Below are 13,587 nucleotides of genomic sequence, written 5' to 3' on the forward strand. Positions count from 1 at the left end.
TCATTATTCAGCTAAGAATATGCTAAGTGCTTGCATCAATCATAAGCATTAGTTTGGTCCTTGAAGTGACAATTCAGAAAACAGACTGATTTGGATTATACTGATTTGAAGGGTTTCTAGTTCATTTCCTCCTCCGAATCATCATGCCTCCCATGGATAATTCATGGAAGTCAACAACAAGCTCAGGCATAGGAAATTAATCTAATCTAGCATTCTGCTTTTCACACGGACATCATGTTGCTCCCTAAGGGTGGACATGAAGGCAGTCTCATTACAACAGCTTGCATTGAAGGACATGATGTCTCCTTGAGCCTGAAGTTTCTATAAAACCATAATGTACAGTACCACTGGCTGAACTGCTAACCTGAAGGTCGGTGGTTCAAATCTGTGAGATGGGGTGAGCTCCCGTCTGTCAGCTCCAGGTACCCAGCCAGGGACAAGACAGAAGCCTCTCACGTGATAGTAACATATCTGGGCATCCCCTGGGAATGTCTCTGCAGATGGCCAATTCTTTCACACCAGAAACAACGTACAGTTTCTCAAGGCACTTCAGACATGATTTTAAAAAATCCTAATAACAGTAGTATCTTTAACTGTGGTGCTTTCTGGACTAAAGTTTCATGTCTTCTTTGAAACACTGCAATAAGAATTTGCTTCAATTTTTCTGAGAGAGATTAATATAAATTTAATTTTCATTCCATGTGGGGGCAAGAGAAACACTCTCAGTTCCATATCTTTATTAGCTGGATATGTATCTATGTAACATTAAAGGTAATGAAAGCTCACACAGAGTAAGACCAAATCCAATTAAAGATACCTTAAAATTTAGTAACTTAATCTGCTCTTTTTGGGCTATTAAAGATCTAGATTCAATTACTAGTCACAATTAAAGAAGATCTATTTAAATAAGTGGGATTTATGTAAGCAGCGGCTTACCATTTAGTAACTGATTCACTTGGAATTGGCAAATGAATTAGGTCTGAGTTTAAACAAATTTATGCCCCCTGGCATTGAATTTTTCTCCCCTCAAGCTTCAAAGATACATATTTTCCCCAGAAAGCTGATTAACTCTTGTGCCGCAGCTAAAATAAATCTTTCAGAATCCATCTTGGTTAATTCTTTGGCAGATTGGGGAATAATTTTTATGCTTATCATGTTTTGAAGAATTATCAAGTCAGTTAGCACTGCACTTAGTGGGAAGATTAAGTATGTTCTTAACTCTCCCACTGATATCAACATTTCAGATGGATTACAAAAAAAAAAAAAAATAGAGTAATGGTGGGGAATATATTTTATCATCACGTTCCTGGTGGAGTCCAAGGTTCATGTTGGGCTGACACATCCTGAAAATACACACTTTTGCTTTTTTTAAACTCTTTCTGCCACTTGTTCCCCCTCTTTCATGCTCTTCCTCTTTACCTATAAGCCGATGTGCAGAAAGCTGTCATCCAGTTGAGATCTCTCACTGTCGAAGGAAGCTGGGGTTCAGACATATCCGTCCATGTTCTACATTTTAGGAGTCAAATTTTGTTTGTTTCTAATCAACACTCAGAACTCAGTTTCAACCAGGAAGGAAATTCCATAGTTCCACTTATTTCAGTTAGTCTAACATACATTAAGTATATTTAGGAGCTGGAGTAGTTTTCAATGACATAATACAGTCTGAGGAAAATCTTCTCAGTAGCAATCCCAATACAACAGATGGTTGTATCAGGCATATAGGTTTGAACGTTTCTGTGGTTGTTTCACATCTTTTAATAACCTTCCTTCTTACAATAAAGATATTCTGACAACCATCAATCCACATCTCTATTAATACTCTTCTCAGATTCACATTGAACTTATATGCCTCTCTCTTGAATATGGCCATCATGCTTTTATTAGATGTTCTTAACTATTTTACAGTTTTGTTTCCTCCCATTTGCCATCCCTCCATAGTCCACACTGCACACGCTTGATGAACAATTCAATTGTGTCCTTATCAGCAAAGTACAATGTGAAAACTTATTATATTTAGGTTAAGATGTTAAATAAGTAGTACGCAATGTGCAGTGAGAAAGCTATTTAATAAATTTGTTATTAACGTTCAAGCATAGACAAAGATCAGACACTAAAATGAAGTTATTTTACAGACTCCAGAAATCTAGTACCATCAATTATATATTTTACAGCACTGTGATTTATACACCTGTAGTACAGAAACAGTAGGTAAGATTATCCTAGTCACAATAAAAACTCGAAGAAGAAAATGATCACAGTACATACATTTCCTTCGGACTCACCATAAACACACTGAAAGACACTTTTAAGTGTGAAAAATAGCAGTGATCTCCTCAAATGTTTTGCATGCAAAACATGTCATATTTAACAGTGCAGCCTGCCTTTGGATAATTTAATCTCAGTGTATCAAACTAAGCCTGTGGTGAACACTTTGTGATTAAATCAAGATGTCTCTAATTTCCCATTTCATCCAAACAAGAAAACTATGGCGATAAGCTTGAGAATCTTAAAGCAAATTCAAACCATGGTATGAAGTTGATAATAATCATAGATGTATAAATACTTTCTGGTTTATTCATTTTCCAAAGAAAGGAGAAAAGGGGCGGCCAAAGATTTTTATTTTTATTTTTCTGCTGAATAGGAAGATATGGTCTTTCAAATGTCACCTGCATTATTCAGAAATGTTTAATTCCTATTGAGAGTGATTCAGAACACTTACATAGAAATAACATTGCTGCCTGAACCACTGCGCTACCACTTGATTTGTGATTGTAACAGTACTTTAGAATGTGAAGTTTATGGCTAGTCTTCTGCTGGTGTCTTATGTTAGTTGCTGCACGTTTTCCAGGGTTGCACACTGTGATGGTGATGAAATGACCTAACTTCCCAGCTCTGTGCAATTTATGACTCTGGCATAATACGTCCTCCTTTGTGACTGCTGTACCCATTACGGGTTTCCTTCTCCTGACGCTGCTGCCATAGTGCACCAAGAGGACTGCCCATTAGTTTCCTTTATTAGCTATGTCAATTAACCTTTTCCAAATGTCTTGCTTTGTATGTGTTTGTTTTCTTTGTCCCCTCCATCAATCCTCAGGCAGAGAATATGTAGAAGCAGCAATATCTCTGCTGAAAGACATTGAAAGTTTGAAAAAAGTTTGCTAATTTTATAGTAATGTGTGGCTTGTGAGCTGTAATATTAAAACTGCAATGGGTTCACTTGTTCAAAGTCTGGCATTTCATTGAAGTCTGTCTTTTTCGAGCTCAGCAGAGCCTACAGTGATAAATACAAAATGTACCTTCCATTCCTTCCAGGGAAAAAGTGCTAAAGAAAAGTGCTAAAGAAAATTATTTTTAAAAGCTCTAACTTGAGCACGACTTCTCCGCACTAGTACTTGTAATTCTTTGCTCTCTGTAATTCTCCTACTCCCATTTTTCTTGTGTCTAACTTGAGCACGACTTCTCCACACCAGTACTTGTAATTTTTTACTCTTTGTAATTCTCCTACTCCCATTTTTCTCGTGTCTGACACTTTAAATCCCCATATTAAAACACATCAATCAGTTGAGCTACAGCCTTAGTAACCACAAGGTTGGAAATTGATTTATCAAGTGAAGAAATTCAACAGCTAACCTAAGTATTGGATTCTATAGCCCACATTCTCTTTGAAAGCTTTATAATACTATCCCAGGTACATTTATGCAGAAGTAAGCCCCTCTTTCTTTCATGTACCTTACAAGGAAAGGGTCCACAGGCTATAGACTTATACACAAGGCAAGATCTGTTTAACAGTTTTATTTACAAGTGGAAACAGAACTGAGTAATTGACCTGCTATTACTTTCTGTGTGGAAACAGATTGCATATGAAGCCAAGAATAAATGAACAAATGATTTGGACAGAAAAACAAATGTGTTCTGTCCTATCTTGACAGCACACAGAGGAAGAAAAATGGAGAATAATGTGAAACTGTAGGAACCAGCTTTTGCTGAGGGCAAAACAATAGCGAGTGAGAACTCAGGAATACGATGCAGTCACACCTTGCTTGGGTTGTCAATAGGCATGCATTTTTGGTCCATCACAGGCTCCCAACTGTCTTGAGATGTCTCCTAATACATTTGACTAACCCTATGTGAAATGTATTTCTAAGAAATGAGTCCAGATTGTGTTCATTAATATATAATTTGAAGGGCTATACCAACAGCTGCATCAATGCATTGGACCAAACAATAAACAAGCAAACAAGTTTTGTAGAAGTATCACAGTGATATTTTACCTAGTTATAGTAGTAGAAACGTTTAGGACCATCAGGTAAATTGGGCCAAGGGTTAAATATATAACTTTTTAAAATGATTGATATGGAAATACCAGAAAATAATGATCCTAATGTACACAAATAGCACCCCACTAATAAGCATAAAATATTCTTAGTTGTTTGATGCACACAGGACAAAGCAATGAGGTATTTGACATACTTGTGGAATTTAATTTAATAAGGAAAATACCTGTTGAACTCCAATGTATCTACAGCATGTCATAGGGGTATTGGTGCAGGCCTAATTGTAAATACTCAGTAAAAAAATCAAAATTGTTATTGGCTGAATTTAGCTAAGTGGAGTTGACCCAATGAATAAATGGAATACACAAAAACAGGGGCTAAAATCACATTCGTTTGATGGGATGACTTCAGCTGAGAATAACAACTGAACCGAGCTGTGTTTTGCACTACATTAAATATATACTCTAATTTGCTAACCTTATAATCATGCTTGATTTACATGAGTTTGAAAATATTCAAATTTATAGTAATTGATTTCCATGTATGCTTTCAAGCTTCAAAATGTAAAATTATTAAATATTATATAGTCATCTGAATGAGAGAACAGGTAAGAGTTCGCTTGCTTGTTGCTAATATGGATGGTCAATGCTCCCTTGTTCAGAGCATCCTTCACAAAGGATGCCCTCAAGAGCATCCTTTGTAAAGTGTACATTTTAGCTGAAAGAGATCTTGTAGAGGTAAGCTATCAAATGAAACTGTAAAAACTATACAACACTAGAGAGCTGATGACCAAATATGGGAAAACAGGTAATTTTTTTTGTTGCCACAGAGGAGCGACAATATGCCCATATATTCATATTTGGACAGTTAATTTTTCTTTACCCGTTCTTCATGTATCAGGGCAACTGGGAACCTGCTACTGAAGGAACGAGGAGGAGGAGGCAGGAACAAAATAAGTATTCTTCTCATTTCCCTTCCTCCTCGTTGCTTAAAACAAAGGACAATGTTACTCACACATGTATCTTTCATCCATGGATGTTAGTAAGAAAGGAATATGCCTCCACAAGGAATTCATAAAGCTCTCTGAATGTCAGCACATTCTTTGGACAAAGGGGTATTTGTATCTTCTGCATTCTGACACTTATTCGTGTGGGCAGATCAGATATAAAAACGAGGGTTGCAATACTTGGGGAAAAAGATTGGGACGCGACCCTGCCCATCATCCTAGCTCAAGTTACTTGAACGCTAGAGCTCTGAGAAACCTTAGCAACTAACACTAGCCTAAGGTTCTGCCATGTTACATGACCAAACAAGCCCCTTTCAGAATGAAGTTTGGAGAAGCTACTTATTTGGACAGAACTCCCAGAATCCCCCAGCTAGCATGCTAGCTGTGTGGGTTAAAAATGTGTGTGTGAGTGTTTTTGTTTTTTGTTTTTTAAAAAACCAAGCTAAACAAAGGGAAGACTGTTAGCAGCATATTTTGCTTAATTGTGATTCTGATTTTCAGAAATATTACTCTTTGGCAGAATTAATATTAAATATTAAATATTACACTGCAGAATTAATGCAATTTAATACCACTGTCTGTGATGGCTCAGTGCTACAGAAACATGAGAGCTGTAGTTGTATTAGATCTTTAGCTTTCACTGCCAAAGCACATAGGCACCTCTCTAAGCTACAAACCCCAGTATTTCACAGCATTGAGAAATGGCAGCTGAGGAGTTATCCAACTGCATTAATTCTACAGTGTAGACTGGACCTCTTGAGTGAATAAGGCATTATGTTTTCCACAGGATTTATTTTTCATTTGTTTCTACTTTTTCTGTATGCTTTCAAAGAACATCAATGTTCATTGATGAACATTAAATACAATTACAGCTTTGTCCTTAAATACAGCAAATAAAATGTTCTCTCTATATTTCCAAGTACTTCAACATATTCATAACTAACAGCAATCTTTTTCTGATATCCACAATGTCCAAGACTATAACTTTATGCTAACATTGTTCTGTTTTCTGAAAAACACGCATGCACACTTAGCATTACGAAATGTTCATGGCACTTATTGAATTAATTTCCAGCATTGAATGTCTCCTGGGATTGATTCCTAGGATATATTTTTCTTTCAGTACCAGTGTTTTCATTTCTAAGAACCATATTGGTGTAGTAATACACTGTCAGTTTCTATCCACTATGTCTAAACTATTTCCGAGTCAGCATTTCAAAGCCGAGGTTTTGTTTTATGCCAGCACTTGGAATTGTTCATTATTATTTTTTATTCTTTAGGCACTGGGTTGTAGGTTATAGATTTAAAGGTACCAATAAACGCAGTAAAGATCAACAATACAATAAATCAGCATCACAAAACAATATTTCCTATGAAAGTATGTATCTATACACATATCCACCTCAAAAGGTAAACAGATTTCACAATGATTGCTAAATTCAGACATCCAGTCTGAAACAGATTTAGTTCACAATCATCAAAAGTTTGAAATGAAGGTTTTAGAATCATTGTGTGTTCTAAATATTGCATGACAGCTTATTGTGGGTGTAGATTTTTCTCTATTCGTATATTTTTCTTCCATGTCTATGTGAAATAGCTGCCTTTGTGCTCATTGACCATGCTTGTTAGTTTTGTGAATTTATAATCTTTCAGTCTAACATGAAGCAGGAGCTGAGATGGTCAAATAAGATGGGCAACTCTGTTTTGATACAAGCAGTTTTAGAGTTCCCCAGAAATGGATCCTACAAAGAGAATTTTAGAACTGTACCCGATCCTTTCCATACACCTAGGCCCCACCTACATTGCCATATAATCCAGTTTCTAAATTCAGATTATCTGTTTTGAACTAGATTATATGGCAGTGTAGACTCAAATAATCAACTTCAAAGCAGATAATCTGGATTCAGAAACTGGATTATATGGCAATGTAGACCCAAGTTTAGCTGTTTTTTTAGATGTTTCATTTTCTTTTAAACTGTTGAGTGATAAGACTGGAGACTGCAGCAGATCTACATTTTAATGTTGATGCGGTCAATAGACTATTCAATAAACTTTGCTTACATTACATTCACAAAGTGAGTATTGAATTGTTGACTTCCAGCTCCTTAACTATTGCTATTGCCAGCCAAGAATTACTGTTTAAGATTAGCTGTGCAGTAAGCTTCATATTCTCTGATCACAGGAGTAAACATACAAAATTCAGCTGCACTGGAATGTCTTGAAGGTTTATTAACTACAAAAACAGGAAAAATGAATTGAACCTACAGACAGTTGTGAACTGAGTTCTTGATCATGCAGAAAGACACATTCCAGCTTGGGCAAACAGAATCAAGTGCTAATGCACTGTCCCTCATAGGGTGAACTTTGCCCAATAGTGGAAAAAATGCTATGAAGTCCATCGCCACTTATTACAATAGTTTTTCTTGTGAAAACATAGTATATTGACTGTGTTAGCTACATAACTAGCTATGATTCTCCATGTTTCAGTCAAGTGTCTTTCCTAGAGCTACTGGGGAGTATGCAAAGCATATGCTTTCCCATAGAGTCATGGCACTTCCCTAGAAATACCCCAGCCACTACTATGGCAAAGTTTGCAAAACTTCAACAGTATTTGCCAGATGCAAAAGGTACATATAAAAATATAAAATGTAACAGCCAGTAGCCAAATGGTTTCAAAACACTGGTGATGTACACAAGGGAGCAGGTGAAGGAATTGGTGTCCTCAAATATCAGTATCTTCTCTCTGCTTCATTGTGATCTCATAAGAGAAACTTTACACAATATTGTGTGTGTGTATATATATGCATTACTTTTGCGAGTGACATACCACAAAAAATGCTAAAAGGTAGTTTCTTAGCTTAAAACACAAAATACTTGTCAATTCCAAAGACACTGCAATGCATTTCAAACAGATGCAATTCAACCATGTCACAGCTTCCACCTTCCTCTGTTTTGTTTCTCTTATTAGAAAAGGAAACAAAAATATCAGGACTGACCAGCCATCCCCCAATTTCACCATATTTCATGTTAGTTTCACATCACAGCCTGGCATTACAGAATATCAACAAGAATCAAAACAGATATAAAACTAAAAGACATTCAACTAAATCCAGTGTCTATAAAGCTATCACAGAGCAGATGTAAACAATTGTCTTTCTAAGATTCTCCCCACTTCAGATTTTCAGAAACATTGTATGGGAAACATTCATCACGAGAAAAGGAAAGATTTCCTCACCACATACAAAGCAGTTCATACAACTAATAAACAATAAACCTCCCCAGTAGAGCCATGCCACAGTTACAACCAGTTACAACCTTATAATTATCCCATTGTCCAGATGAAAAAAAAAAGAAGAACAGTTACACATTCTTATTACTGGGTAGAGTTGTCATAATATTGTCTAGTAAGGTATTATTTTTAAATGTCTTAGTAACCAAATCTTAAAAGCAAATATCATCCTGATGGCTAAGTCAACTCTTGCTCTTTGGAGGTTATACAGTTCTCTTGATTTTCTCCCACCCTGCCTTTTACAATTCTTGGCTGTATCGAAGCTATTCTGTTCTCTTTTCCTCTGAGCTCACCTTGCCCCTCCTGGGAACATGTTTGTCACCTCCAAAGAATCTGCCCAGTGAGTCAAGTAGACCTGGTTCCCTGTATCTTCTTGGGGAGCCATGTCTAGCATGGTCTATGATACTTGCACTTGCAAGTTTGGATCCATGCCGAAAAGACGAGCGTTTCTGTGAAGCCATCAAATCCGAATTCTCAGAAGCAGCTGCTGCACTGTCTTCCGGAATGGTCTGCAGCTCATCTGATTCAGAAGGCCGGTCTTTGAAGGTGTTGTCTTCTCTCCCTGGGGCATCTCGGGAAAAGAGGCGGACCAAATGGGGGCGGCCAGTTGTGTCAGCTGGGTTGGCCTCCTTCCAGGCATTCTTTGGGTCTGCTGTGTCCTTGGAGTCTGTCACCGCTGTGCTCTTAGTGGAGGTCCCATTGTTCTGGTTCACATCTGCCTCTCCTGCAAACAACAAGGATGAGATATGAATACAGGCCTGTGAAAAACAGAGTGCTAGAACAATGCTGCTTTCTTCCCCTTGCCTTGAGCTGGGAGCTTCACACAAAGTCCATAGTTTATGTGCTGTCAAAGCAGAACTGCCTTCCACCAGTTCCAATATAGCCATACAAATTTCACCAGAATTAAATATATCTTGAAAGAAGGGTAGTCAGGTTATTTCTGGTGTGTGTTTTTACTAAATGGAATGTGGATAAAGCTGATGAGGTAATAATAAGGTAAAACACCCTTTAGTAGGAGTCTATTATAACAAATTGCCACTGATTTATAATCTAAAATTGAGAAAGAACTGCTTTACATACAAATGTGTTCTCTATATAGCTTTATTCTAGTTCCAAACATGACAAGTTAGCAAAATCTTACAAAGTCTTTTTGCACTCCCTATTCTAATTCACTTTTTCTGTTGATATTGGATGTGATTGGGGGAATAACTACATGGTCAGGGGGCATTTCAGTGGGCCTCCAATTTGCTTAATGATTTTTTTAAAAAAAGTTAAATTAGTTGGATGCTCTGCTTTAAAACAGAAAATGAGCTTTCTGAAAATGAGCTTTGCATTTGATTATAGAACATGAATTTGAGTGGTAAACCATGTTTTGCTATCCTTAAAAATTAATCTTAATACATCTACACAGAATTACATTCCTTTATGAATTTCCAACTGTCATCACCCAACTAGCCCCTACCCTAAAAAAAAAAACCAACAAAAAACTGAATCACTTTGCCATGTAGCAAAACCAGCATGCAAAACTTTAGCCAATTAAGCAAACAACTCTCTCTTGTATGTTCTGATGTGCCCAGTCACCAATACCTGTTCTGTGCATACATCCACATCACCACCTGAGGATTTTTTTACACTGGCCCCAATCTCCATATCCACCATGTATGGGTGACGAGCTATCTCCACAATGATCCGTTCAATGTTGTGAAGACCATAAGATCAGACAAATTTTATGGAAGCCTCTGAATGATCAAATCTTCTACACTCTTCTATTTACTGTGTTTGCTTGCTTCTTTTCTTTGGATGTGTTATGTGATTTCAGCTCTGCAATAACCTCAGGTTCAGGGCCCCAGTGTGCCAAGCTCCAAAGACTGAATACAATATGGATGGGTTGAAGGCAAAAGGAACAGGGGCATTTATTCACCTTGGCCTAAGCAGATGTCAGCAATGTCTGTGCTCCAAAGACTGTCATACAAGCAAATTGCAAATATACAGATTTATTTATAGCACTTTAATAGTGATTTGAAACAAAGGACTTTGCCACTCTAGATGCTGATTGGTCCAGACTGAGGCTGGCTAGAATGTGCTGGCTGGTTGGATGAGAAATGCCATCCACCATTGTTATTGATTGGCTTGCTGGTTTGATAGGAATTTTAATAAACTGTTGTTGCTCAATTGGAAGTCTTGGGGCTGTTTTCTTGGTTCACCCACGGAAGGGTGGGGGAGGAAAAGAATGCAGGCAGGGCCTGTATTAATGGGGCTGACAGCTCCATGCCTGCCTACCTGGGTGACACAATGGGTTTCTGCTGGCCAAACAATGGGTCACAAGGATTCATGACACAGCATTCATGAATTCCTAGGGTGGGGTGAGGGGTCTGATTGGGTGATTGGGATCAGGAAGTGTTTCTTGGGATAAGGTTTGATAATATATTGGGGGAAATCCCATGGCTCTTCTTAAGCCCATAATGAAACTTCCAGGGTAGTGTGAAGGGATTATGTTCCTTCTTGGATTAAATGATTGGATATTCTCTGTAGCGTATATGAGTTCATTTGGAAGTTGCCTGGAACAAGGATAAATATCATTTGTGGTCTCTGCTTCAGAGCCATGGGTTTGGGGATCTATTTGTTTCTAGTGTTTTCATAAAAGATGCATAAACTCTATTTCTAAATGCTCTACTGAAGTTTTAAGTTTTTGCAATGCTAGACATTTGAGGACAAAATGAAAATTTCATTGGGGCAGATTTTTTATTTGGGAGAGCAATTTTTTTTCAGCCCACCCCATATCCTGGAATCAACATAAATGTGTTTGTCACTGTTCCTAGGGATCAAAGTGGGTATAATCTAAATTAAAAATTAAAATGTTCTCCTCACCCTCCCTCCTCCCATCTCCTGGTACATCATTTCCTCACACTAGGAGGGCATGAGGAGGAACATTATGGTGGCCAGGTAAGTTTTACTTACCTTTTACAGGGAAATTTGGGGTTTGGGGGAGGGTGTGAGTGCCTTTTTGGTTTTTGGGGCTCTTGGAGCCTGGAAAAAGCAAGATGGCTCTGGGGATTGGGCTCAGGAATTGAGTGATGCAGTCATCAAATGGTAAGACTGGAATCTTACCCTAAGATCCGGATCTTCCCAGGTGTTTAACTAATTTGGAACCCTGGTTTATTCCCAATTAATTTGTTGTTTGGGTGCTTCCAGTAAAACTGATACAGGTCTCAGTTTTTGGGCCTGTCTGGATGTGTCTTTGGATTCCATGTTGTTGTCCCCAAATAACTTTTAGCGAGGTCTACAATTCTCAGAAGCCTCCAGTCAGCACAACCACAGCTATGTGTTTGAGGCATTTTCCAAGTCCCAAGTTTTGAAGAAGAAAGTTTTGAAGATCATGTTAGGGGCTGCTTTGGTTTTATATGTTTTTATTGATTTAATCTGAATTGTTTTTAATAGTAATTATGTTTAATACTATTTTAATATTTGTATATTTTAAATGTATTGTAATGCTTTTAATGTTAGTTGCTTTGAGTTTTTTATGGAGAGAAAAAGTGAGATATAAATAATAATAATAGTAGTAGTAGTAGTAGTAGTAACATTTTCCTTTTTCTGCACAGATATGTGTATAGTTCTGTATGGAGAGCCCCCTGCAGCCTTGCCATGTTACTGTCATATTGTCTACAACTGACTGAAGTAAGAACCTATAAATTGGTCACTGGAGGTTGAGTTTTCCTTCATTTTAATTTGTGTTGCGGCATTTTATAGCACAAAGTCCATCTGTTCTAGCAGACTGGTTCCAGCTATAACCAATCTAATGCCCCTGAAAGCATAACAGCAGAATTATGAAGATAATGACCTTCTCCTTTTGATTTAATCCATTTAATGAACATGCTATTCTATTTAACTGTCATAGTTATTTTTTTTTGTTAAGTGGCATCAAATGGACTTTGCTATATATCAACTCTATGAACGAAAGACCTCCAGGTTTCCCTATAATCAACACTCTTGCTCAGGTTTTGCAGACTTAGGATTTTATCTTCTTGGAATGAAGACATCTGCAATGAGGTACTCCTATTTTCTTACCAAGTATTGTTGGCTCTTTTGGTGAGTCATGCCTTCCTAGCCTGATAGACACAGTTCCTTTACTTGCTGGCCTCCCCTTTCCACTGAGTCCATCAACACAGCGTTCCATTCCGCTAGTGTGTGACAGGATTCCTATCTTAAGTGTTCAATTACTTCAACATTTCACAGATGAAAATGGGGACACATATGTCCAAAGAACATCAGATTGTGGTAAAGATGGCAAATAATATTATGCAGACTATCATTCAAACTAGGAGAGTCTGTGGCAGTTTACTTTTGCATGAGCTTACTGGAAAGGGCAACATTCTGCTCCAACCTCTACTCTCTCCACTGCTGAGTTAACAGAATAAAAACTGATTTAGCACTTTGTGCTCGGTTTGCAGTAACTGAAGTAAGCGAAGAACAAAGGGGAAAGTAGGAGGAGCAGAGAGAAAATGAAACATTACAAAGGCAGGCGGAGAACTGAGATGAAAGAGGATTAACTGGGTCTGTCCTTGCCAAATTGAGACAGTCAGGGGCTGCCAATACTTACATAACCCCCCTAGATTTTAGTGGTAAACCCATTGAATCAATAACATGTATACATGTGTTAATTCAACATTCAGCTATTGATTCAGTTGGTGTATGCTAATTGGGATTTAACCAACAGAATTCAGCATGCTTGTCATGTCCCCTTAGAACTATTTCTTTTTTAAAATAAATGAACTTTATTTACTTGTAATATTGTGCCATGTCTAAAAAAAAAAGCAGCCTAGGCACTGTAAGGATGTTTTAACAGTGCTGCCATTATTCTGAGGAAAATAACATAACATTTAACGGACAGGTTTTTGACAGGCTGAGTACAGCATCAATTGATTTCAAAATAGGGAAGACCTCTGCATTTTGAATCTTTGGCATTTATTGCATAAAGCTGCCCTCCTGCAGCATTCAGGTGATCCCAGAAATTTAACAGG

The 13,587-nt window shown here is 37.6% G+C and overlaps 1 protein-coding gene across 3 annotated transcripts in view; it reads right to left on the reverse strand.

Moving 5' to 3' along the window:
* Window positions 1–13,587, reverse strand: part of MBP (myelin basic protein) — a 144,561-nt gene that overhangs the window by 28,246 nt on the left and 102,728 nt on the right. For all 3 annotated transcript variants that reach the window (XM_060774957.2, XM_060774956.2, XM_060774958.2), the window contains exon 4: window positions 8,863–9,293. In XM_060774957.2, the coding sequence (XP_060630940.2) occupies window positions 8,863–9,293 (431 nt within the window). The remainder of the gene's footprint in view (window positions 1–8,862; window positions 9,294–13,587) is intronic.

This window comes from Anolis sagrei, chromosome 4 (genome assembly GCF_037176765.1).
Source record: "Anolis sagrei isolate rAnoSag1 chromosome 4, rAnoSag1.mat, whole genome shotgun sequence".
Taxonomy (NCBI): domain Eukaryota; kingdom Metazoa; phylum Chordata; class Lepidosauria; order Squamata; family Dactyloidae; genus Anolis; species Anolis sagrei.